Source organism: Eleutherodactylus coqui, chromosome 3, assembly GCF_035609145.1.
Source record: "Eleutherodactylus coqui strain aEleCoq1 chromosome 3, aEleCoq1.hap1, whole genome shotgun sequence".
Classification (NCBI taxonomy): Eukaryota; Metazoa; Chordata; class Amphibia; order Anura; family Eleutherodactylidae; genus Eleutherodactylus; species Eleutherodactylus coqui.
Window position 1 is genome coordinate 261,311,322 of NC_089839.1, and position 25,460 is coordinate 261,336,781.

General features: G+C 44.5%; 1 protein-coding gene across 1 annotated transcript in view; it reads right to left on the minus strand.

The window, feature by feature from the left end:
- BCAR3 (BCAR3 adaptor protein, NSP family member) overlaps positions 1-25,460 on the minus strand; it is a 107,750-nt gene that overhangs the window by 51,244 nt on the left and 31,046 nt on the right. The window contains exon 3 of the mRNA XM_066597364.1: positions 16,545-16,584. Within this exon, the coding sequence (XP_066453461.1) occupies positions 16,545-16,584 (40 nt within the window). The remainder of the gene's footprint in view (positions 1-16,544; positions 16,585-25,460) is intronic.

Genomic DNA, 25,460 nt, shown 5'->3' on the forward strand with positions numbered 1-25,460 from the left:
GTCAAAGAATCCTCCTTTTGCAGCAATTACAGCATTGCACACCTTTGACATTCTAGCTGTTAATTTGTTGAGGTAAGCTTGAGAAATTGCACCCCACGCTTCTAGAAGCATCTCCCACAAGTTGGATTGGTTGGATGGGCACTTCTGGCGTACCATACGGTCAAGCTGCTCCCACAACAGCTCAATGGGGTTCAGATCTGGTGACTGCGCTGGCCACTCCATTACCGAAAGAATACCAGCTGCCTGCTTCTGCTGTAAATAGTTCTTGCACAATTTGGAGGTGTGTTTAGGGTCATTGTCCTGTTGTAGGATGAAATTGGTTCCAATCAAGCGCTGTCCACTGGGTATGGCATGGCGTTGCAAAATGGAGTGATAGCCTTCCTTATTCAGAATCCCTTTTACCCTGTACAAATCTCCCACCTTACCAGCACCAAAGCAACCCCAGACCATCACATTACCTCCACCATGCTTAACAGATGGCGTCAGGCATTCTTCCAGCATCTTTTCATTTGTTCTGCGTCTCACAAACCTTCTTTGTGATCCAAACACCTCAAACTTGGATTCATCCGTCCACAACACTTTTTTCCAGTCTTCCTCTGTCCAATGTCTGTGTTCTTTTGCCCATCTTAGTCTTTTTCTTTTATTGGCCAGTCTCAGATATGGCTTTTTCTTTGCCACTCTGCCCTGAAGCCCAAAATCCCGCAGCCGCCTCTTCACTGTAGATGTTGACACTGGTGTTTTGCGGGTACTATTTAATGAAGATGCCAGTTGGGTACCTGTGAGGCGTCTGTTTCTCAAACTAGAGACTCTAATGTGCTTATCTTCTTGCTTAGTTGTGCAACGCGGCCTCCCACTTCTTTTTCTACTCTGGTTAGAGCCTGTTTGTGCTGTCCTCTGAAGGGAGTAGTACACACCGTTGTAGGAAATCTTCAATTTCTTAGCAATTTCTCACATGGAATAGCCTTCATTTCTAAGAACAAGAATAGACTGTCGAGTTTCAGATGAAAGTTCTCTTTTTCTGGCCATTTTGAGCGTTTAATTGACCCCACAAATGTGATGCTCCAGAAACTCAATCTGCTCACAGGAAGGTCAGTTTTGTAGCTTCTGTAACGAGCTAGACTGTTTTCAGATGTGTGAACATGATTGCACAAGGGTTTTCTAATCATCAATTAGACTTCTGAGCCAATGAGCAAACACATTGTACCATTAGAACACTGGAGTGATAGTTGCTGGAAATGGGCCTCTATACACCTTTGTAGATATTGCACAAAAAACCAGACATTTGCAGCTAGAATAGTCATTTACCACATTAGCAATGTATAGAGTGCATTTGTTTAAAGTTAGGACTAGTTTAAAGTTATCTTCATTGAAAAGTACAGTGCTTTTCCTTCAAAAATAAGGACATTTCAATGTGACCCCAAACTTTTGAACGGTAGTGTATATTATTTTATTTATATTTTTAAATTCCTCACCTTTATTGCCCAATGAAAACAAAGCGACTAATGAGCGACTTTTTGCTCAGTGTAAACAGGCAGTTAATCTCTGAACGACTACCTGTTCACTGTGAATAGAGATCTCTGGCGCGCTCCACCTCCATTCACTGAATGACTATCTTGAAAGCACAGGATAGTCATTGGGATGGCTGTTCTCCAATGTAAAAGCACTCTTAGATGTAGGTACATTTCATACAGTCAAATTGTGTGTTGGCCTGGGTTTGTTGGGTTGTACCAGTGTTCCTACCTCCAACAGTGAGGGTAAAAAGCTGCAGATATACTGGGGCACATTTACTAATACTGCCTGACAGTTTGACAGTGCAAACTTGGACTAGACCGTCTTAAAGTGTGGCAGATTTATCCCAGTGGCTCTGCTGAGCTGTCAGCTGTTTAGATTGCCAAGTCTCACCTTATACCACTTAGTTGGTTTAGTTTACACTAAAAATTGCACCAAAATTTGGTGCAATTTTTGGCACAGAATATCCCTTTTAGACCACTTCCTATTTTCAAAAAGCCATGCCCAATTGTTGGATGAGACGTAAAAAGTATTCAAAAGTGTCTAAACACATGATAAAATGTGGTGCAAACCACACAAGGTAGCTTTCTGGTGGAATTCCCAATAGTAAATCTTCCCCACTGTGTAAAACTACTAAAAAACACAAAGTGATGCAAATCCCAAACTACTACTGTATGTATAAAACACCAGTGAGTGTTCTGGAGTACTACAACTTGCAGAATGCCTTTATCATTTGGGTAGAAAAGGTCAAGATGAATAGCACTTAGGGTGCTTTCAGATGAGCGTGTGCATACAAAACCACACGTCTATTAGAACCATTGTTCTTCTAGAACAGCTGTGACAGAGGATCGCGATGTTCTCCCATTCCTTTAAATGGGTCCAGCACTTCTCCAGCCCCATTGAAAGCAATGGGCTGCCAGCAAGCCCTGTAGGGATTTTTCGGGGAAGGGCTTAAAATATAAGCTCTTCCCTGAAAAATCATCCCTAGAATGTGTTAAAAATAAATAAAAAATACTCCTCTCCTCAGCCGCCAGGGCTCAGGCGTCCAGCTGAGTGTTCTTCCTGCACTGGTCTGAATCTCTTTCAGGGATTTAAAATCCCTGCTTGCTGAAAGGGCTATATCTGATTGGCTGAGCGCTGGGCCAATCAAAGGCAGTGCTGTCACAGTGTTTAGTGATAAGGGGGCTCCCTGTGGGGAATATTTACACGGCAGTGGCGGAGAGGTGATTATATATATTTTTTTCTCTTTTACACAAACCGGGGATGCTTTCAGGGAAGGGCTTATATTTCCCATCGTGTATGGGTGGCGATTCATAGATTCATACGCATCCCCACTCTAAAACACAGAGTGGAATTTTTTTTTTAAATGACCGTGTGTGAGAGATACGCAGTCACGCACTCGCTGTCCATACGCGATCTCTGCCAGCATCACAAACACCTGTAAAAGTCATGAGCCCTAGAGTAGATATTACAGCGAGCTCGGATAATCTCAATAAATAATTGACCTTTTCCATATTTTTCTACATCAAAATACACACTGGTAGTTTGGCATTTCTATCCCTCTGTACATATCCTAAAAATGTCCATCTTCTCCATTTCTAAAAACCGCACTATTGATGCAAATTTCGATGTGGACTTTGTGCGGATCCACAGCCGATTTTACACTTTCAACAGAAGGGGATTTTAAAGCCGTTTTTGACGCGGATTAACTGCTGCCGAAAATCAGCACCATTTCTGCCACATGTGAAAGTACCCTAAAAAGAGAAAAAGTTGCTATGATTCCAAATCACAAATAATGGGGAGCTTTTGTCTAATTAAAATTTTAAAAAAGTGGTACAAAAATTGCAAGTTGATTTTGCAAAAACATTGTGACTCTGCAGTCTACAGCTGCTTATGACACCTTTTAGAAAAAGGGCTGCCGCTTGTTGCCCCAACCCGACATATTCATAAGGAGGTGCGGATTTCAATGCTAGAAACTGGCATAAATGATATAAGAAATCTACTCCAACTCACAGCCAGCATATATTTCTGTGAAGGTGTTGTTGCATCGGGGCCCAGGAGCCTTAGGGGCCCATAAGGCCTCTGTTCTCCATATAGGGAGCCCAGTACTATGAATAAAGCATTATAGTTGGCGGCCCTGTTACAGGTTTTACATTGGGGACCAGAAGTTTCAAGTTATGTCTCTGTGCAGCATGGTTTAGGTATGGGTACGGGTACAGATAGAGGGGAGGCAGCTCACGTTTTGCACGTTTCTGCACACTGCAGAGCCGGATTTGGCATGCGGAGCAGTGGCGTCCGCGCGTATCTGTCACTTTCAGTTTTCATCTGTACTGCGAATGGTCCACACGGCGGGCCATTTGACGTGTGCAGTACAGATTTTTTTTCTGTATACTACTGCTTTTCCTGCGTCATCACTTAGAGATATGCGATTTTTCCCAGCAACAGAAACCATGTAATCTTGTAGATAGGATACCTTTTAATGGCTAACATGAAGATACACATGATGTTCTAGCGAGCTTTCGAACCTACCCAGGGTTCTCCTTCAGGCTTGCATGAAATAGATCTGAAAAGATAATATATCTGCAACGGAAGCCATCCGTACGATTTTACGCACAAAATAGAGCATGCTGCGATTCTTCCCCGCGAGCGAAAAATTGCTGCCGATTTCCACTCATGGGCATGGAAGAATCTTTTAACATGGCATGCTATGGACAGACATTGCTACGGAATTTGCAGCGGTAATCCATTTGTGAGAATTAGGCCTTATAGTCCCTGAATTAGTGTTAGGGGGTCACCAGGCCAGCAGTGTTATCTGTGCTATAGATGTCTCATACTTCCCATTAATGCAGGAATCTTAGAATTTAACCTTCTGTTGCAAGTGTCAAAAGTGGTTATAAAAATTTATATATTTTGAAATTCTTCTATGGCTTTGTGACTTGAAATTGCCGATGATGCGAAATCTGCGACCTTTTTGCAATGCGATTGTGGAAGGGCTGATGATCGGACGGCTTCCACTGACTTCAATTCACTCGGAATCCACAAAAAAAAAAAAGGAGCATGCTGTGATTTTTCCTCCGCTTGTGGAAACTGCAATTGGTTACCGCAAGTGTGGAGGAAGATTTGATTTCCCATAGCATGCTATGGGCACTATTTGCTGCAGATCTGCGGTGCGTATTCAGTAGCAAATATCCGACAGTCGTCAGGAGCCCCAGGGCGGGTTGTGTCCCGCAGGAAATCACATTTGGATCAACATTTGAAACACCAGTCTTAATAAATTGCCCCTAACGTGTTTTGGACAAGATGTTCCTTCACATGTGCAGATCATGCTGAGCGAAGAGCTCGGCTTTTATCCACATTATCAGATGTAGAGACATTACGCCAAGCACAATGCTGATTTTGTGAAGTGAAATAGCCACTCGAGTCATCCAAATGATGTTTATCAGCCATAAATAGATGAAGAGGAGACAACTAGAAATCAAAGATCCTTAAAATGTTGGGTTTCAAGTCATTTGTAAAGAACCATTCATATGACGAATGAAAGGGATTCAAAAGCACTTCTATACTCTCTAGCTTGGTTGGGAATGTTCAGTGGTCCCAATACAGCTACAATGTAGCAGAGTTTAAAGGAATATTCCCAAAATAGACTTATCACATCTCCATAGCATAGGTAATAAAAGTCTGATTGGTAGGGGTCTCTTCTTTGAGACCCTCACTGATCCTGAGAACAGGAGTCCTGTCTTCCCTCTTCTCATCACTGCGGGCACATTGCATCTACCTGCAATGACACAAGAGTGAATGGTGCGGCAGTCGCATGTGCATGGTGACCGTCTATTTCAATGGGACTGACAGAAAAGGCCATGTACAAGCACTCTTGTACAGCATGTGTGTTACTTCAGTCTTAGTAAAACATTACAAAGGTCAATTGTGACAAAGTTCAGCGTCTGAGACCCGGTTAGTAAAATTTCACTGCAGTGCATCTTTTCCGGCCCTACTACTTGCTATGCACATGGTACAAATATTATGTACAAGACACTACTGCATGAAATGTAATGCAATACTTTCAGAGGTGCACATACCCTTCAACACTGGGCTATACACAAACATTCTCCAGGGTGGACCCTCAGGAAAACTCCCACGAGACTCACAATGTACAGAATAAGATTACATCAGTAACACACCGAAAATGTTGGACACTGCAACGTACTTTATTTGTATTACAGAATCTATGGCCAACTTCTGCCACTGTATGGCGCTACAGAAGGACACAGCAGAAGCCTCCAGCGAGAGGTTTCCCCCAGTGTGAATGCACCCCAAGCAATGCTGCACCTGTATATGTTACATAGTAACATAGTATGTTAGGCTGAATGAAGACAATGTCCATCTAGTTCAGCCCGTTTCTACCCCCCTCCACCCTCTTGTTAATCCAGAGGAAGGAAAAAAAAAATAAAAAAAAAAAAAACGAGCCAATTTAGCTTATTTGGAGAAAAAAAAAATCCTTCCCGACTCCATAATGTATCAACATTTGAGATCAACAACCCGCTGGTCATCTAATGTCTATATCCTGTAATATAGCGCTCTAAAAAGGTGTTTAGTCCCCTCTTAAACTCCTCTATGGATTTTGCCATCACCACGTCCTCAGGCAGAGAGTTCCACAGTCTCACTGCTCTTACAGTAAAGAACCCCCTTCTATGTTGGTGATGAAACCTGCTTTCCTCTAGACGTAGCGGATGCCCTCTTGTTACTGTCGCAGTCCTGGGTACAAACAGATCATGGGAGAGATCCTTGTATTGTCCCCTCATGTATTTATACATAGTTATTTGATCACCCCTTAGCCGTCTTTTTTCCAGGGTAAATAATCCCAATTTGGATAGCCTCTCTGGGTATTACAGTCCCTTCATTGCATTTATTAGTTTAGTTGCCCTTCTTTAAACCCCCTCCAGTACTGCAACATCCTTCCTGAGCACCGGTGACCAGAACTGTGCGCAGTATTCCATGTTCTCAAGCAGCTCAGTTAGGGCCGGGTCACATTAGCGTTTTTGCTTCGGCCGAGCCGTTTTATAGTTTTCCTGCCCATAGAATACCTTCAGTTTCAAACCATTTTTTAATTTTTTGTCTCCATTCTCATTTTACACCGCAACAGAAGAGCTGACTGATCCGTTTTTGTTCCGTTTTTTTGAACTGGAAACACAAGGGCGGCCATTTTTTTTTTACATTGTAGGCAATGGGAAACCGAAAAAAGGAGCGGAAGCAATCTATTGTCAACCATTTCTCATTTCAGTGTTTGGATTGGGTTTAATATCTGAGCCTGCGCAGGAGACATCCGGAACTAATGGGGGGAGGGGAAGATACAGAAATAAACGGAAAACTCCTTACTTTTTCTGAAGGATCCACCGAAAAAAAAAAATAATGTGAAGAATGTTTTATGTTCATTTCTATTTCCCTTCTGTTTTATACACGTTTGTTTTGTAAAAAATTAACAGGATCCGCAGGGAAAAAAAAAACATTAGTGTTGAACTCAGCTGTCTGTTCTATAGCGAGACAGAAGCGACCTGAACCCGAATACACCTTCCTGACACTAGCTGCCCATTTGAACGATTTTTTAATCATTCCGCATAAATTATGACAGGATCGGACGGCAGCTCTAAGGCTGGGTTCCCACGGGGTGAATTCCCGACGGAAATGTCACGGTTTGGCCGCAGCAAAAACCGCGACATTTCCGCCGGGAGAACCGCCGCGGAAATAGCCGCGGCGGCTTTCAAGCGGCCTGGCTGCTCGCTCTTCCGCTCCCATAGAGGAGAGCGCGGCCGCAGCGGGGGGGGGGGGGGGGGGGGGGGGGGGGAATAGACTTGCTGCATTCGGCAAATCCGCGCTGCAGCAGCGGCTTCTGCCGGCTTAGCCGCAGCGGATTTGCCATCCCGTGTGGACGAAATTTCTGAGAAATCTCGTCCACATGGCTGGCTAATCCCGGGATTAGCGGCCGCATGCAGATTTACCGCGGCGTAATTCCGCACGGAATTTCCGCGGCAAATCCGCCCCCTGTGAACCCAGCCTAACAGTCCATATCATAGAGGCATGTAGCTAATGCACTGGCTGTTACATTACATGATCGCACTGGGACTACAAGGATTCGTAGGCTTCATCTGTATAATGAAGATATTAACCCTAGAACTACCCCGGGACACTAAACCGCTGCCAGAACTACCCCGAATGACATTAGCCGCAGTTGTACGGTTCACAGACAGTAACAAGCCGTGAGATGAGATACTTGTGTGTCACGTAGTGGAACACTTCATATTAGATATAAATGCAGCAATGTATCATCCGGCACTCTGTATAGTGCGGCGCTTCATGAGCGGACACTGCGCCCATTCACAGCAGATACTGGACATCTGTAGGAAATAAGCCGGCCGCGCAGATACAGACATTTCAGAACCAGGGACTAAAATACACGCGGAGAACAAGGACACTTTATGGGAATTCATATCCACCGGAAATGACAGAATTAAAAACAGATTACGGTACATACTGGCGATCGCTCCCAGAGATAACAGAACATCTCCAGAGACGGTCACAGGAGGACGCGGTCACAGCGCTGCGCCGCGGTCAACTCCCCCGGGTTGTGCTCTATTCTAGGTGGTCAATACCAGTGCCAGATTAGGGATATGCTGGACAATAATGGTGCCAAATGGACCCGCTGACTATAATGGATCCACCAGGTTCAGTAATCGTATCCGGGGTGTCACTGGACAAAAATACCACCATCTTTTCCAGTAATTTAATGGATTCTGCAACAGAGGCTCAGCTTATAACCTCTTGTACAAGTGTGAACAAGGCCTTAACCCTTTGCAATCCAATTTTGGATTCAGGGTTTCCTAGGGGGGTTTCTCTTTCTGCCATTATACAATGGCGCCACCTGCTTGCTAGAGCCAGTACTGTGGTATGGGACATGCTGGAGAGGACCCCAACAACAGAGCAGCCAGTAACATACAGTAAGAATACCCTGCCGGATGTCTTTAATCAGCCTTTAATCAGAATGTCTTTAGGTGTCAGACAGTGGATTGGAAAGGGTTAAAAGAACATGTTATACATCGGGCCCGCCACCTTATTTTATATGGCCATCCGGCCATGTATGAGATGCGTGTGTTGCGAGAAGCACAAATGTGAATCCCATCCATATGGGGTGAGCGATTCTTTTTCTGCATGGCACCGCAATGCGGGATACAAATTGTGGCATGTTCTATCTGGCTGCGTGATCTCGCATCGCACCCCACTGGCCTCAATTAGGCAGCGGCAGCAGTGCCAACCCTGTCGAAAGCACTAGCAGATCCTCTGTTGCGTCTGCTACAGCTGCGGTGGGGATTCCCTTCATCCCCGGAGTGATGTGAGGCGGTTTTCACATGGATGGCGAGGGCGATATAAAGCCATGATTCATGATGCGATAGCGCCCTTGCCCGTGTGAAGCTAGCCTTATTAAGCGCTGTGGAATAGGTTGGCGCTATATAAAGATTATTACTTGAGGGGTAAAATCCACGGTGAAAACCGTAGCATTAACCCCCGCCGCAGACGGGATTTCTTGAACCGTCATCCACACGGCCGTACTGTAAAATGATGCAGATTTTCCACAACCAATTCCACTTTGGAAATCCTAAATCATTTCTGTAACATGTGGAAGCACCCCGAGGACGGCTCCACACAGTGGAGAAAAATCACTCAAGATGTGTGCGTTGCGAGACGCACGAATATGAACCCTATTCTTTTGCATGGGAACATACACATGAGCGATCTTTTTGCTTTTCCAACAACTCGATGCGGGGAAAAAAAAGAGTCACGTCCTATCGGTGGGCGTGCCCTCACATTGCACATTGTTTTCAATGGGGCAGGTGCCAGCATCGTGCACCTAGTGCATGTGGTGCAATCAAAGGTCTCCCCATTAAAGACAATGGGAGAAACTCTGAGATCCTCCGCTGTGGCTGGCAGCCGCGCCAAAGTTTCACTACTTCCCCAAAATGATGCAAGGCGGTTTTAAGATAAAAACGCCTCTCATTCGTGGGGAAAACGCATGTTAGTGAGTGTGATATTGGGCAGTGATTCGCGGGCCGATATCGCACTCGCCTGTCTGAATTAGACCATAAATGCCGCAGGGCTTCCACTGGAGGAATCTCTGAGGAAATTCCACGGTATTCACAATAAGAGCCGTTTGGAGGAGATTGCATTTGTACATACCTGTTGATTTCTGTGGGGACGTTTGGTGCACAAATGCGCAGAAAAAGAGTAAACTTTTTTTTTTTTGCGCAACCGAAATGCACATATATGAATGGACCCATTGAAATCAATAGATTCTATTCCCTGCGTATTGCGCACACACATTCTGCACGCACAAATACAGCTGTGTGAATCTGGCCTTATGGTGACAATCTGTCCTGTAACACTATTACCAAATGGTTCAAAAGCGGACATCATCTCATATTTTGTTGCTCATTTAAAGAACACTTCCATCCACGCCAGATCAGCCCACTAAGTACATGACGCCATAAGATGCGTATCGTGGCAACCACTTATACGCCAGTGCATGGAGCACCATAAATTAGGAATTACCATGATTTACGGGGCCGTCTGTACGATCGCTGTTTCATAAATAAAGCACTATCACTCTCTGCATCAAAAAGCACAGTTTCACGTTTCCCCAATTTAGATTACAAGTGGATGTAAACCAGATGGCGGTTCACGTGCGGTCACTACTTTAACTGCTGAAGAATACATTTCCATGGGAAACTAGAAAATCAAAAAATGTGACGCTATGCATCCTCATGGCCAGCAGATGGCGCCATCAGGCAGCAGCTACAAGATCTGTCTCTTGTAGGACCGCATATGATCAGTCGCCACAAACCATAAACTGCATTCAGCATGAAACCAGAGGAAGAGGATGGTCGCTGCAGGTTTATATACAAGAAGGCGCGCTACGCTGGAATCATATTCATATATAATCTTTAGCGATTGGGAAAAATGGAAAACAGTCAACTTCTGGAAAAAGGATCTGATGTGTCAGCAATATTCAGAAGCCATGTAGATTCTACTTTGGAACGTGGAGCAACTTTAGTTGTCCGCACTTAGTCATCAGAGCTGATATAGAAGGAGTTGGGACGGAAGTGACTGCATGTGTTATGGCTATTCCAGCTGTTAGATAGCGGTGTGTGCCGAGTGCGCCCCATCCGGCTGGACTGCTGCGGGAAAACTGCTCATGGAGAAGCCAGCAAGGAGTGAAACCTATCAAATGACTGATCATTCAGTAACATTATACAGCAAGTCCGGTAACCACCGATTTATCGTAGACGACCACGCTATTGTATTCACTAAGTATAGCAGAAAGAAATGGAGTCCTTGTCAAAAGGTGTGCGTTTGATCAAACCCTTCGTGACCAGCCTATTGCGTGCCTAAGGGGGGCTTCCCATGTTCAAAACGCCTGTGATAGCGGAATGTTTTAGCGCCATGAAAGTCTCGCAACCCCGCCCCCTCCCAGTTAAAAGGCTACTTATTCCTTTAGCCTTTGATGCGCAAATGTGCCTAAAGCGAGAATGAACCCATTACAAACAATGGGTTCTATTCTCTGTGCAATGCGCGCGCTAATACACATACAAATATGCCAGTATGAAACTACCCTAAGGCCCCCTGTCCAGGGGCGTGGCGAAATATCGCTAGTGATATTTCGCCATGGGGGAGCAGGGGGGAGAACTGACAGGTTTCCGCGATGAGCCTATCCGATTTGAATCCCGCAAGCAGAGAATTGCTCGTGGATGTCGGGCTGCGCTTTCCATAGTTAAGTCTATGGAACGCTGTCACTGTGTTACCCGCGGCCGCAGATACCGCAGTGACATATTGCCCGTGGACAGGAGGCCTGAAGCTATGTTCACACGGGCTGGATAAGCTGTGGAATGTCCGCTGTAGAATTTCCGCAGTGCAGCTAATAAAACAGTCCTGAAATCCGCCAAAGTGGTGGAATTTGTGGCGCTTTTCTCAAATAACGGCGCGGATTTTTGTGCGATGTTGATTTTGTTTGTTTATGCGGATTTTCTGCAGCATAAGATGCTTAATTTGTTAGTACTTTTTAAAATTTTACCACGCATGAAAAATAACAAAATCTCTTAATTGCCTGGGTCATTATAAACACCCACCGTTTCTCTGAAAATAAGACCTATCCCGGAAAGGGGCCCTAGCCTGATTTAAAGGGAGGCTTCAACTATAAGTCCTACTTACAGTGCATAAAAAAAAAAAAATTAAATTACCTAGCAGGGTCGTCCAGGTCTCTCCCGCTGCTCTCCAAAGCTCAGACATGGGTATCACAGTCCTCGGCCGCTCATACGTCACTTCCTGGTTACAGGATTTATAAATCCCACCTCCAGGAAGCAATGGCTGTGATTGGCTAAGTAGCGCTTGAAGAACCAATCAATGTAGTGCTTGCTGAACCAATGCGATGGCTGTAATTGGTTTTTCGAGTGCCACGGCTCAGCAAATCAATGAAGCGCTCAACGCACCGATCTCAGCCATCGCGTTGTGGAGGCGGGATTTATGAATTGGCTGAGCGGCGTTCGTCTCAGCGGAGTCTCTGTATCTCCGATGGCAGCTTCTCCTTACTCTGCAGCAGACATCACTATCCCCTCCAGAGATGCAGAGACTCCACTGACACTAACGCCACTCAGCCAATTCATAAATCCCGCCCCCACAATGTGATGGCTAGGATTGGTTCTCCAGGCGCTGCTCAGCCAATCAATACAGCGCTCAAGGAACAAGTCACAGCCATCGCATTGGTTCATCGAGCGCTGCATTGATTGGGTATTTAAGTGCTGCTCAGCCAATCACATCCATTGCTTCATGTAGGCGGAATTTATGAATACCGTAAACAGGAATTGATCTTGTGCGGGCGGCCGAGGACTGCAGGAACTGTGCCAGTGCTGTGGAGAGCAGCGGGAGGGACCTGAACAAGCCTGCTGAGTAAGTATAATACGACATCCCCCGAAAATAAGACCCAGTGCCTCTTATGGGGCAAAAATTAATAAGACGGTGTTATTTTCAAGGAAAACCAGTATTATGCTATTGTTTTTTCAACTTTTTTTTTGCAATTTACTCATTAAAATTTTTTTCTTTCAATTGAACTTTAATTACATTTTTTATTCCCTTGCTAGAATAGTACACTGCATTACTTGTGAAACTCTGCGGGAGATAAGGCCTAAAAGGCTTAGTTACAAGGCAGACATGGAAGCCTATGTCAGGCTTCCAGCTGCCAAAGGAACCCACTGATGCCTCGTATTCGCAGTGCGTCTCCACCCCCCATCCGTTATCTGCTTACATGCTGCTGATACTATTGATTCTGGCATGTATGTGGTTAAACTGCCAGGATCTGAGGTTTCTCTGTTCCTGGCAGTTAGAGCAGGAGCTCGGCTGTCAGTGGTCAGTCAAGCTACCACTTTAAAAAGATGTATGTGTAGGTTTAAAGCCCACTAGTGAGGTCAGTAAAAAGGCGTATTGTGGGCACGAAGGGACAGCGATCAGGTCTGTTCAGGGGTTTTTTCACAATGCCGTTTTCAACACCTGTGACAGAACCCCCATATAGAATCCCACTGGGCAGGAGGTTCTTCTTCCAATAAGACAATGACCCTAGGCCAGGGGCATAACTATAGGGGGTTGCAGGGGATGCAGTTACACCCGGGCCCAGGAGCCTTAGGGGGCCCATGAGGCCTCTCTTCTCCATATAGGGAGCCCAGTACTATGAATAAAGCATTATAGTTGGGGGCCCTGTTACAGGTTTTGCATTGGGGCCCAGAAGCTTCAAGTTAGGTCCTGTGCAGCCTGGTTTAGGTATGGGTACGGGTACAGAAACAGATAGAGGGGGGGCCCCAGCTCACGTTTTGCATCAGGGCCCCTGAGCCTTTAGTTACACCCCTGCCCTAGGCACACAGCCAAGAGAATAAAGGAGGGGCTTAGGGACAACTCTGTGAATGTCCTTGAGTGGCCCAGCCAGAGCCCTGACTTCAACCCAAAAGAACATCTCTGGGGAGACCTGAAAACGGCTGTCCACAGACGGCCCCCATCCAACCGGACAGAGCTTGAGAGGAGGAGCAAAGAATGGCAGCAAAGAATGGCAGAAAATCCCCAGCTTTTCAAACCTTGCGGCATCCTACCAAAGACGATTGGAGGCTTTAATTGCTGTCAGAAGTGCTTCAACTAAGTACTGAGTACAGGGTGTGAATACTTTTGTCAATGCAAAATGTTCATTTTATATAAATTTCTAACATTATGTTTTCACTTTGTCATTCTGGGGGTCCTGAGTGCAGAATGATATTTAAATTTGCACAACGCCATCACATAACAAAATGTAGAAAAGTCATAATGTGCTAAATATTTCTGGCCACACTATGTAGCCGTTACGGAACTCATTGGAAGTTGTAAAACACTATGCAGAGAGCGCATCCTAGTGGCGGCTGCAGGGAAACACTACGTCAGTGTGTCAGGAGGCAGGAGAAGCAGTTTAGTGCAGACCACCTTCTTGCTCCAGCCCCATAGCAGTCACATGACCCAATTCTATGGTAGGTATGCCACTGGTGTGACAATTCAAGGCTTTAAAATAATAGTATATCACTTTTCATGAAATAGAGTTGTCTAAGCACATGAATCCTGCAAGATACAGAACAAGGGGTGTATCCAAAACTATTACTTTTTAACACCCCCCTTCTATGTTCGTGTCCTGGGGAATAAGCCATGAGTGGCGTGCCCTACATTGCCTATATTTAGCTAGCAGCCGCTTGACTATTGAGGTAATAAGCTCCGATTCAGTACAGTAACTCATTCACAGCCTGGGCTGATTCTTTGTCCCACGAGGGGGGGATGGAGCTTGTCCTGTGGGATGTGCACACACAGGCAGAAAACCTACAAGACCAGCTAATACATGCATTATCCGCCTCATACACCGTGCACTAATCTCACATGGGGGACAACGTGCTATTGTCTTAGCAAAGCTCTCTCCATGGCTCGTTAGCAGACAGGCTCAGGGCTGTGCCCACTGTTTAGACTTCTCGGATAAAGGGGAATTGTGATCGAACAATTACAAGGGAAGCATCACAGGCCGGGAGACAAAACAGGGTTACTGGTGTGTGTATGCAACTACGAACCACAGTCCAGAACACCGAGTCAAAGGCACCAGAGCACTAGACCATCCCTGCAGAGTCTAGATTAGAGAAACTGGAGCCAAGTCTAATACCAAGCCACTTCTTGTTACTGTAATATTTATAAAGTATGTACTCACTTCTGGTTTATTATAACTTTATCTGTATATACACCGAATGGCCACTTCCTAGTCATTGGTGCTAGACTAGCTGGGGCCAGGAAGTTAAAAAGCTGTAAACCTTGTGGGGTTCTCTCATGCGATGGTGTAAAGGGTATACTAAGAATGGTGTGATTAAAAAAAACATCCAGCAAAAGGGCATCCTGTAAATGTAATAATTCATAAAAAAAAGGGGTCAGAGGAGGATGTCAAGAATAGTTATGCTGAACAGGTGGTGGGAATTCAAGTAAATTGTAGCTTAATACGACTGATGCTTCCACTACGGTGTCCAATGCGTAGCTCCTCATTTTTAAGCACAGATGGGTATAAAAGCAGATGACTAGTTTGAGCGCCACTGCTGTCTAGGAGAAACAGAGAGGCGAGACTCCAGTGGGGGGAAAAAAAAAAAAAAGCACAAAACTTGGATGAATCCAGATTTCCGTTGCACCATGTTGATGCAAGGGGGAACATTTGGTGCAAGCAGCATGAACCAATGAACCGCTTCCGTCAGCAGCTCAGGCTGGTGGAGGTGGAGTAATGATGTGGGGAATGTTTTCTTGGACACACTCGGTGCTCCAATACCTATGCATGGACGCATGCTGAATTGCTGCTTTTCTGCAGGCCAAAGGAGGTCCAATGTGGTACTAGATGGAGGTTTCTAATAAAGCGGCCATTTAGTATATATATATATCATTATTGACCTCACATAATTAAGGCAACATTAAAAGGGGGTTTCCAGGCAAAATATTACTGATCACCCATCCTCAGGATAGTTATCAATAGTTGGTCAACTGGGGGTCCATTGCTTGGGACCCTGATCAGATCAGCTGATCGGGTGCCCGCTGTCAGCTCTACAACACATAAGGCTACCGTGCTGGTCGTGGCCAGCACTAAAAATTGCAAGCATGGCTGTCATTGGTTTTAATTGGAGCTCACCTGCAATTACGACTACTACACAGGGGTCAGAGCTAACCGCTTCTGCCATGTACCCCTGTGTGTTGCGGCTCTGACCGTGGGCAACCAAACAGCTGATTGGCCGATGTCTCAAGTGTTGGACTGCAGCTGATCAACTATACTATTGATGACCTATCTTGAGGATTGGTCTTCAATAGCATTTGCCTGGAAAACCCCTTTATGGCCGTTTTCACAAATACTGGAATATTCCACATCTGAAATCCGCATACTGTATTGGGGAATATTCTTGCATGTGTGAAAGCTGAATCGCTGGCTCCGCCCGCTCAGCGCTTTACATAAAAGGTGATAAGCCAGTGAGAACCCAGGGCGAAGTCTTTCAGTCTAAACACACTGTTCAAGCGCGGACAACCCTAACGGTGACGCCAGCACTCATGCAGCAGTTTAAACGACTGTCGGACCGTGTAAAAGGAGCACAAGTTACAATTCTAGATAAACACAAACTAGACTAATAACACACAAACAGTTGTATCATTCATGCCTGAGCACACTAATCAGCAATCGAGTGCAGAAACCCTGGTGATTCCAGGTTTCACTTTTTTTGCAACCGTATATCCCGCTAGTAAGACTCTCCCTATGATTTATGATCCGCTACAGTTATCAAATATCATGGACATGTCAGCAGGCTTGCAGTTCTAGGTTCTTCTGTCTCTGTTGACAGTCAAAACAAGAGATGTAACTTTCCCCTGCGTAATGTTTAGTACATAGGAGTTTGGAAAACAACCTTGATCCCTTATGCAGAGCAGCTTACCTTGACATATTCCATTGCAGAATCTGGAGACTTGTAGTTCCTGCAATAAGAAGCCAAACAAGTGTCAGTAAACAGGGCATCGAGAGTCCGAAACGAGACGTGCCAGGAAGAAAAGATCATTTTACAAATAGCACAAAGCGACACAAAGCAGGACCGAGAATGTAACCGCTAACAGATTCCAATGCTGTTACAATGTTATCCATCATGCTGCACAACATTCTAGTTTTCAAGGCTGAAATGTCCCCATTAATGTTACTATATTTATTAGCCACAAGGGTGACATTGTAGCCTTATCATGAAGCAGGGGCGCATCAGACAAAACCCAGAAAATCTCAACCTTGGACATCCTGTTTGTGTATTTCTGTTCCACTGTTGATATAGAACCATCATAATCTGCAGCTCAATACAATGGGGGACATTTATAAAGCACTAATAATTGCAGTAGCTGCCAATAAGATTTTTCAAAAGTCCCAGAAAGACAAGAACTAAAATCTGATACATTGCTGTTTGCCACTAGTCCACGGTTCGCTTGCACTGGGCTTTTACACAAATGTACCCTTTGCAAGGAGTGAGAACTGTATACCAAATAACCTTTTATCAGCAGTATGGAATGAGAAACACTGCAGTACAAGTTGGTTGCACCAGTGTTAGAATAACCTGGAGCCAAGTGTATCAGTAGTTCAGATCGGGAATTAATTAGGAAGCTGTATGCGATTATGAAAAAGGGAGGTCAAAGGAAGAGAAAGAAGAAAAAAACACTATGTTTACTCGCTTTTGAAAAACAAACCATTAAATCTGCAGCTTAAAAAAGGGAATTTGTCAGCTCCTATGAAACCCAAACGTAATGTTAAGTGAACTAAACCAGTCAAAACCAGTTTTGGGTCAAACTATGGTAAAAAAAAAAAAAAAAGGATGCTGAGGAAGGGAGGGAAGGATAGAAGCAGAAGGAGGTAGGAAGCAGAAAAAAGGTAGGAAGGGAGGGAAGTGAAGAATGAAGGAAGTGAGCAAAGGGGGGGGAAGTAAGCAAAAGGAAGAAGAGAAGGAGACAGGAAGGAAGGGAGGGAAGAAGGGAGGGAGGGGAGGGAGAGATGGGAGGAAGGAAGCAAGCAAGTGTCCATGGTCAGAGGAAGCAGTGTGAGCGCTGGCTTCACTCCCATTGAATTGAGTTGGAGCGCTGCGCTGCCCCTATAATTACTGTTCAGGACAGGATAGGATGTCCTGACCATGAGAGGGAACTGAAGTGGCTATTACACTTCCATGTCTGTCCCAAGGTTGGAGGCAGGTGTGCCAGAAGAGTAATAGCCGGCTTCAGCTCCCATTGATTCCAGTGGGAATTAAGCCAGCTAGGGCATTTCCGCTCCTGTCCCCCATGATGCACGTCTGGCTCATTCCCGAGCGGTGGATCACCAGCAATTAACTCTTCATGACCTATCCTGAGAACTGGTCATCAATTTTTCTCCGAAAAATCCCCTTTAACTTCACATCAAAAGAACTGAAACCGAGCAGATTGTGACTATAAAGCATGACTCAAAATGACTTATGTAGCTCATCGTAACTTTGAAAATTGCTCCAGTTAGGGGAAAGTTTCCAGTTGGAAGAATATTGAGAAGGAACTATAAATGTAACCTCAAAGAACAATTATATGGAAGCTACCAAAGCTATAAAAACAAGGAGTCATCAAGTGGTGAAGGAGTCCCCTGGAATCTTCCACACCACTACCTTAATCCAATCCGGCCCGGAAGACCATAACCAGCGAAAAACTAGGCCACGACATCATTACACAAATATGAGATTGCAAACAAAAGGAGAGAAGGAACATGTTGGATACAAGATTTGGAAAAGTTGTGTCAGTGACCACAAGGCTCTGAAATGGTCAATTCCCTTGGAATCTGATCATCTGAAATGAATTGTTGAGTTTTAAATACAATGGAAAATCATCTCAGTGAAATCCTGCTGTACTGGCACCGTACCGGAATCCCATGAACATTCAGCTGCGAGCCGTGGTTGAAAAACGGAGAGGCCCTGCTCTTAATTACAAAGGTATTTATAAGATACACAAGACGTATTAGGTAAATCCGCTCCGCAGCCAATGACTCAATGTCAGAGCCAAATCTTATCCAGCATAGCAGGCCTATGTCAAGCGAGGAAAGGACGGCGATGTAGTCACACAAGTGTTATGATTGCAGCATCTGGTATCATTCTCGGTAATGTGCATGTTATGGTGAATTTCTCATGCCTAGACGTGGATTAAAGTTGGGACCTATCTGTCTTATAGCAAAAAGGGTCCTCAAGAACAGGAGGGGATGACACAACCACTGGGTTGGTATCAATGTTTAAATCCGTGGAGAGATTTAACACTTTGTCAGCCACAAACAATAGAAGTCTGGGAAGATACATTGGCCTCTTTTGTAGGAGACCCCTTGGGGGTCCGGAGGCGCTATTTTCACACACACTTTTCAGATGCAGCGTTTTGTCTCTGCCAGACTACAAAAGCCTCAGGTTTACATGACCCTTCTTGCTAGGAACTTCACAATGGAAGTGACATTTTTTTCAGGTTCCCAAGTTCTCAGCCCACTCACCGAATAGCAATAATAATAAAATCGCTAATTGCTTTGAGCAAATGGGAATTCCTCATGGGAGAAGCACGGCACAATTAAATGAAATCACATTTATTGTTCATTAACAAAAATAATTTAGGCAAAAATAAAAAAGTAAGAGTTTTGATGCTTTTTAGATTGAGTTTTTAAGCACAACTTTGAAACAAGAAAACAGCCACATACATATGCAGGATGTATCAGGGGTAGAGATGAGCGAGCATACTCGCTAAGGGCAATTACTCGATCGAGCATTGCCCTTAGCGAGTACCTGCCTGCTCGGAAGAAAAGGTTCGGCTGCCGGCGGCGGGCGGGGAGCGGCAGGGGAGAGCGGGGAGGAACGAAGGGGAGATCTCTCTCTCCCCCCCGCTCCCCCTCCTGCTCACTGCTGCAACTCACCTCTCACCCGCGACGGCAGCCGAAATTTTTCTTCCAAGCGGGCAGGTACTCGCTAAAGGACAATGCTCGATCAAGTAATTGTCCTTTAGCGAGTATGCTCGCTCATCTTTAATCAGGGGCTTTGTGTCAGTATTTTGGCGTTAAAATGCCACAAATTTTGGCACAGGCAATTTTTTGCAATGAAGTTTGCGTTTTTTTACTCTTTCCACCGCTTTTGAAATGTCAATATAAAGGCCTGGGGTTTCGAGGAGAAGCATAGTCAGCAGCGGCCTGGAAGTGTATTACATTTTAAGCTAGAAAGAACAAAAAGTGTTGCAAATATATATCTTCTCGTGACCGGCATGGGTTTCAAATTGCGGTTTAAAGATAGTGCAAGATGCCCAATATTTATTGAGATGTGTATTTAGATTTACATTTAGCGTGACTTTACTGTATATACTGTGTCAGTATATTCTGCAGAGCTGTACATAGACTGTCACCACCTCTGAGTCCCTATCCTTGCACAGTCTAAGGGTGGCTTTAGAGCGAATGTAAAACAACAGTTCTGAGCGCAAACAGCCGTCACCAGGGTGGCGAGTGATAATTCGCTTAGTTGTAGCTTCATTTCACTTCACCTTCAGAAAAAAAAAAAATTGTTGTTGGTGGATCTAAAGTCACCTGATGTGAAGCCAGGGTCATTGGTATATGGACAACCTGCAAACAAATTTACCTGAAGATATTTATTGTTCTCCCAACTACTGGATACCAATCACTGTATATAACCACACAGATACTCATTTGAATGCTTGAATGACTATATGTACAATAATTGCAGTGTAAAGCCACCCCAAGTCCTACTCTCACACATACTAGCACCAACTTACCAATTATTGGTCTTTTTTGGGAGTGTCCGAGAAGAGTGACACCAATGCAGAGACAACACACGAAATCCATAGAGGTTTGCCTGGAATCCAGGACTCCAGTGCTGCAAGGCAATAGTACTAACCACTTGAGGTCCTTTAGGCTAGAGCTACAGAGTGACCTTAGCAGCATAATGTAGCATGGCCAATGATCGTACTCGTTGCCCTGCCTGTGTTGCATGCAATGCAAGTGAACGCAGTCACATTGAGACTCAAGTTTCTGCAAGTTGTCAGCTGCAAGAAATCCAAACCTGCTGGACTTCAACTGTTGGGTTGCAGTAGTGGCAACTCGAGAGATAGGACATGGGGACATTCACTCCTTTGGAGTACTATTCCTCCCCAGGCAGTCTTCTTACCGCATCTTCTCTTCACTGATCTTCTCTAGTTTCCCGGATCACCTCACCACAAGCCAGACAGATTGTCTTCTTCTCGTTATGGAAAATCCATTCTTGGCATTCTTCTTCCTGCAGGTCAGTGTAGGTTATGTCACTAGTTACGTTCTCTGCCTAGGAAGAAATACTGATCTACTGCAGAGAGTGTCCATGCCCGATGCTTCGCCGTGAGAGTTCATATACTATTGCAGAGAGACAGCACGCATGCGCAGTCTCTGCAATAGATCAGCACTCCCTGCTAGGCTGTGAAGCCTATGTCACTAGCGACTGGGTACACTGAGCTGCGGAAAGGAGAATGGATGCTTCGTCACCGGACGAAGAATCAGCCGGCTTGTGCTGAGGTGACCCAGTGGGGCGGCAGGAGCCAGGAGAAGATCGGTAAGGAGAAGATAATAAAAATAATAAATTATTTGTATAGTGCCAACATATTCCGCAGCGCTTACATAGACAGGGGGGATACAGGGAGACATAAGTACAAATATTACAGAACCACAGTTACATAGTAATCAATTGATGGAAACAATAGGGGTGCGGGTCCTGCTCCCACGAGCTTACATACTACGAATAGTGGGGTGATACAGAAGGTAAAGGGGATGGAGATGTGCGCCCTATGGCGAGGTGGACAGTGAGGGATGCTATACTCATAAACAATGGTCAGACATTTAGCCGTGTGACAGCAGAATCTGCATGACTGCAGGAGCGGTTTTTGATAGTTAGCAGGGATTGCAGTCAGTAGGTCAGGGAACATGTTATCAGGCGGAGTACAGAGGGGTTTGTTTAGGGAATGCGGTATGCCTCCCTGAAGAGGTGCGTTTTTAGAGCACGCCTGAAGTTCTGCGAGTCCTGGATTGCCCGGGTAGCCTTTGGTAGTGCATTCCAGAGGACCGATGCTGCTCTGGAGAAGTCTTGGAGGCGGGAATGAGAAGTTCGAATTAAAGGGGCGCTCAGTCTGGTTTCGTTAGCAGAGCGGAGAGCCCGGGCTGGTTGATGCGGTAAGAAGTCTGATGGGGGAGGAATAGGCAAGTATAGAATTTTTGTTTTCTAATGACAGAACCCCTTTAAGGCCCGACAGCTATCCCAACAACCATTGCTCCCATGCTGTCACACAGGAGTAATAGCAGTTTAGTGAAGGGAGGCAGAGTCTGCTGGACATCTCTTATGTGTTCCATTTACTGTGAACAGGCAGTCATTCATAGATGAACCACTGCCTGTTTACACCGAGCAAGAAGTCGTTCATTAGTCGCTTGGTTTCAGTGAGCTGAACTGAAGCAATTAGTGACTGAGTGATTTCGCACTCAGTACTCTGTCAGGTCCTGCTTTTACACAGGATGACGATTGGTTAAAAAAAAAATAGAATTAAAATCGCTTGTTTGGAGCGATATTTCAGCCAATAGTTGGCCTGTATAAAAGTACCCTTAGATTGCAATGTAGCACCAGGATGCTGCTGTCTTTGGCCATATAACATTTGTCACAATCAAAGTTGCTATGTAACCCTAGACTAAAAGTCTCTCCCATACGGATGGGGCTGTGAAGGCCAATTATAAATAAAGCAGTATAAAGACTAGAACATATCACTATCAGAAGTCTAATAAAACACCACTGAAATCATCCGGTCTAGTAAAGTCTGTCTCACATATGTTCCTGGGAGGTAGTCACACATGACCCGGGCACAGGGCAAGCATTATCTGTTACAGTACCAGTGGCATCAGATCAGAGAGACAACCACCAAGACTTGTAGGAAGTGAATTTCTATGTGCGCTTTGTAATTTCTTCTCAGATACCTTTTCAAACAGCAATAACGTCTCCCAGTTGTGACCAAGAATCTACATTTGGCACTATCTGCTTGCAGTCCCACAAGTGTCCCACATTACCCCCGATCATCAAACACTGCAAGCTTGGCATGTATATACAGCTGGAACAGTTGCCATTTTTTAAAAGGAGGGCTGCTGGTAGTGACAAAGTTCTCCGAGTGGGTGGGAGCTGCTGTATTTCAGATACTACATCTTGTTATTTCAGGTTTTGGGTGAGGTTACATTCGGTGCCAATAAAGATATCTAAAACTTTCGAACTTTTACCCAAAATGTAAACCTAATGAAAAGTCTAGAAAATTAGCAAATCGTGCCCCAAAATGAACTTCACAGGTAGTTTACGGGCAGTCCTCTCCAGGAAAGCTGTATATTGTGCTTCTGGAAATATTTGTCCTGATGAATAAGCATGATTCCTAAATTTCCTTCAACAGCTATGACCTGAATGAATGAGACCCAGTATGCAGCTGTTGATAGTTGCTGGTTTTGGATGTCACGTACAGCAATAATTACCATGGAAGCGTTGATTCACTAAAAGGAAAACGAGACCCATAAAACAAAGGGAGATGAAGTTGCTGAAAGAGAACCTGATAAGTTTCAAAACACTACAATACGTTAGAAAAATAGCCATAAAATCATGGTGTCAGTGATGGAAGTGAAGTTGTCCAAGGACGTGCCCAAATACATGCAACTTTCAGAATTTCCTATTCCTCCTGAAAATCATAAAAGGAGCATTCCAGCCATATTAATGATAACCGTGGATTGAAAATAGATGCTTTGGTAAAATACAGCCACTAAGCCGGACATATAACAGTACTTGCATGTTGGTTAATTGATTGTTCATGTCAACAATCCATAGAAACACCTATTGTGGTCAACAAGCCCTGAGTGAGGAGTGCAAGTTCAGTTCAGTTCAACACAAACCCAAACCTCAGATGGTTAATCTTGTATGAATCCACCAAAATCTCTTCTTCCTTTTCCTTCTTATTCATTTGCCCTCTTCTTTCAGCCTCCTCTTCTTCATTAACTTTGCTGAAGGTTCTGTTAAACACAAACCCAAACCTCAAAGTGGTTAATCTTGGTTGAATCCACTAAAATGTCCTCTTCCTTTTGCCTCCTCCTCTTCCTTTTGCCTCCTCCTCTTCCTGCCTCCACTTTGCCTTATAATGCTATAAAATACTTAGATACACTCCTTTGTGACCTAACAGTGTTATACACCAGTCTTAGGGGTACTGGTGCAGTTCCAGTTTGGTTCAAACTATTTCGGACCAAACAGCTTTTTGCTGAAATTTGGTGAGCCAGTAGAAATAAGCCTTTGTAAAGTTCGTTCAACACTTGTGCCAGGAGGTTTAACTGGCTAAAAATGAAGAATTCTGGTTGGTGTGCAGTTCAATAGCAACATGACTGGAAGAAAACTCAAGCTGTTAATACACAGATAACAGTTGCTGAAAGCTCATTTGGCCAACTGCTACAATTCCCGATCATCCAGTACTGCTGAAATCATTGGGTTCAGCTGATCTATATCGTGTAGGCCACCTTCAGGTTCTATCCACATCTGCTTGGCAAATTCCCATTTGATGGAAAAACAATAGACACCATGATGAAACCAGATGGATCCCATTATAAGCTCATTTGTTTGTCAGATGCCGTCCGTGCCAATCGTGTGATTGATTGGTCACAGCACAAATCCCATTTTTCGACTTCTGTAGTGCAACAGAAAACCAGAATTCACAATGCAGACTTCTGCTTGTGATCCAGTAGAAATCAATATACAGTAGATGGCAGCCTGGGACATAAGAAATGTACGACATAAGATTTTTAATAAAAAAGTAGCAGTTTTATTGTCACCTTGTCTGTGTTCACATTACTGCAAATATGCCTTAATTATTGCTGTACAACTTATAAATGGTCCTGAGGGCAAACATTTTCGAATAGCCGCAGACAAGAGACCACAGACTTACTCACAAGGTAGGCATTTCAAACCTGAAGTATGTAGGATAAAGAAAACCTGTATTTCCTTGTTCAAATATACTCTATGATGGTTCAATAACCCCAAAATAGGTGGTAAATGGCATCATCAGTAGAGCGGTATGTAGCAAGCTGCTGTGAATGTCAACCGCCCGAAGGATAAGACATTTATGTAGAAATACCACATTCCACCTGCCTGGAACTTCATGACTCAACCCCCTACCCCACTTCTCCAAAATATGTCCATTTATATTTATAAAGCTTGACATAAATATGATGATAGAATGATGAGCGAGTCAGAAAACATCTGTAGGGGCTTGGATCTGACTCATTTCCTTCTCCTGTTGATTCTAAAATTTGGGTAATAATGATTGATGCCAGACAGAGGGCTCTTGATGAACGTAGTATGCAATGCTGAAAAAAAACCCCAAAAAAACTCAATCTACTTGAGTCCATTATCCAAGTAGATAACTGGCCTATTATACAAAAATGTATTAGGTCTAACATCACTGTTAGACAGTATCTTATTCTATGCCAATACAAAATATACAGTACTTTACCACCACTTGATGTACCTTCCATGGCAGAGGCGCAACTTCAAGCTTCTGGGCCCCATTGCAAAATCTGTAACAGGGCCCCCCCCACTATAATGCTTTATTTATGGTAATGGGCTGCCTACATAGAGAAGAGAGGCCTTATGGGCCCCCTAAGGCTTAAGGGCCTGGGTGCAACCACATCCTTTGCATCCCCCATAGCTGCGCCCTGCTCCATAGTATTCATTACAAGCCTAGACCAGTTATGAAGAACCCTAGTGAGCACATGAATACCAGCAACCCGCAATGTACTCTAAAACGGACTA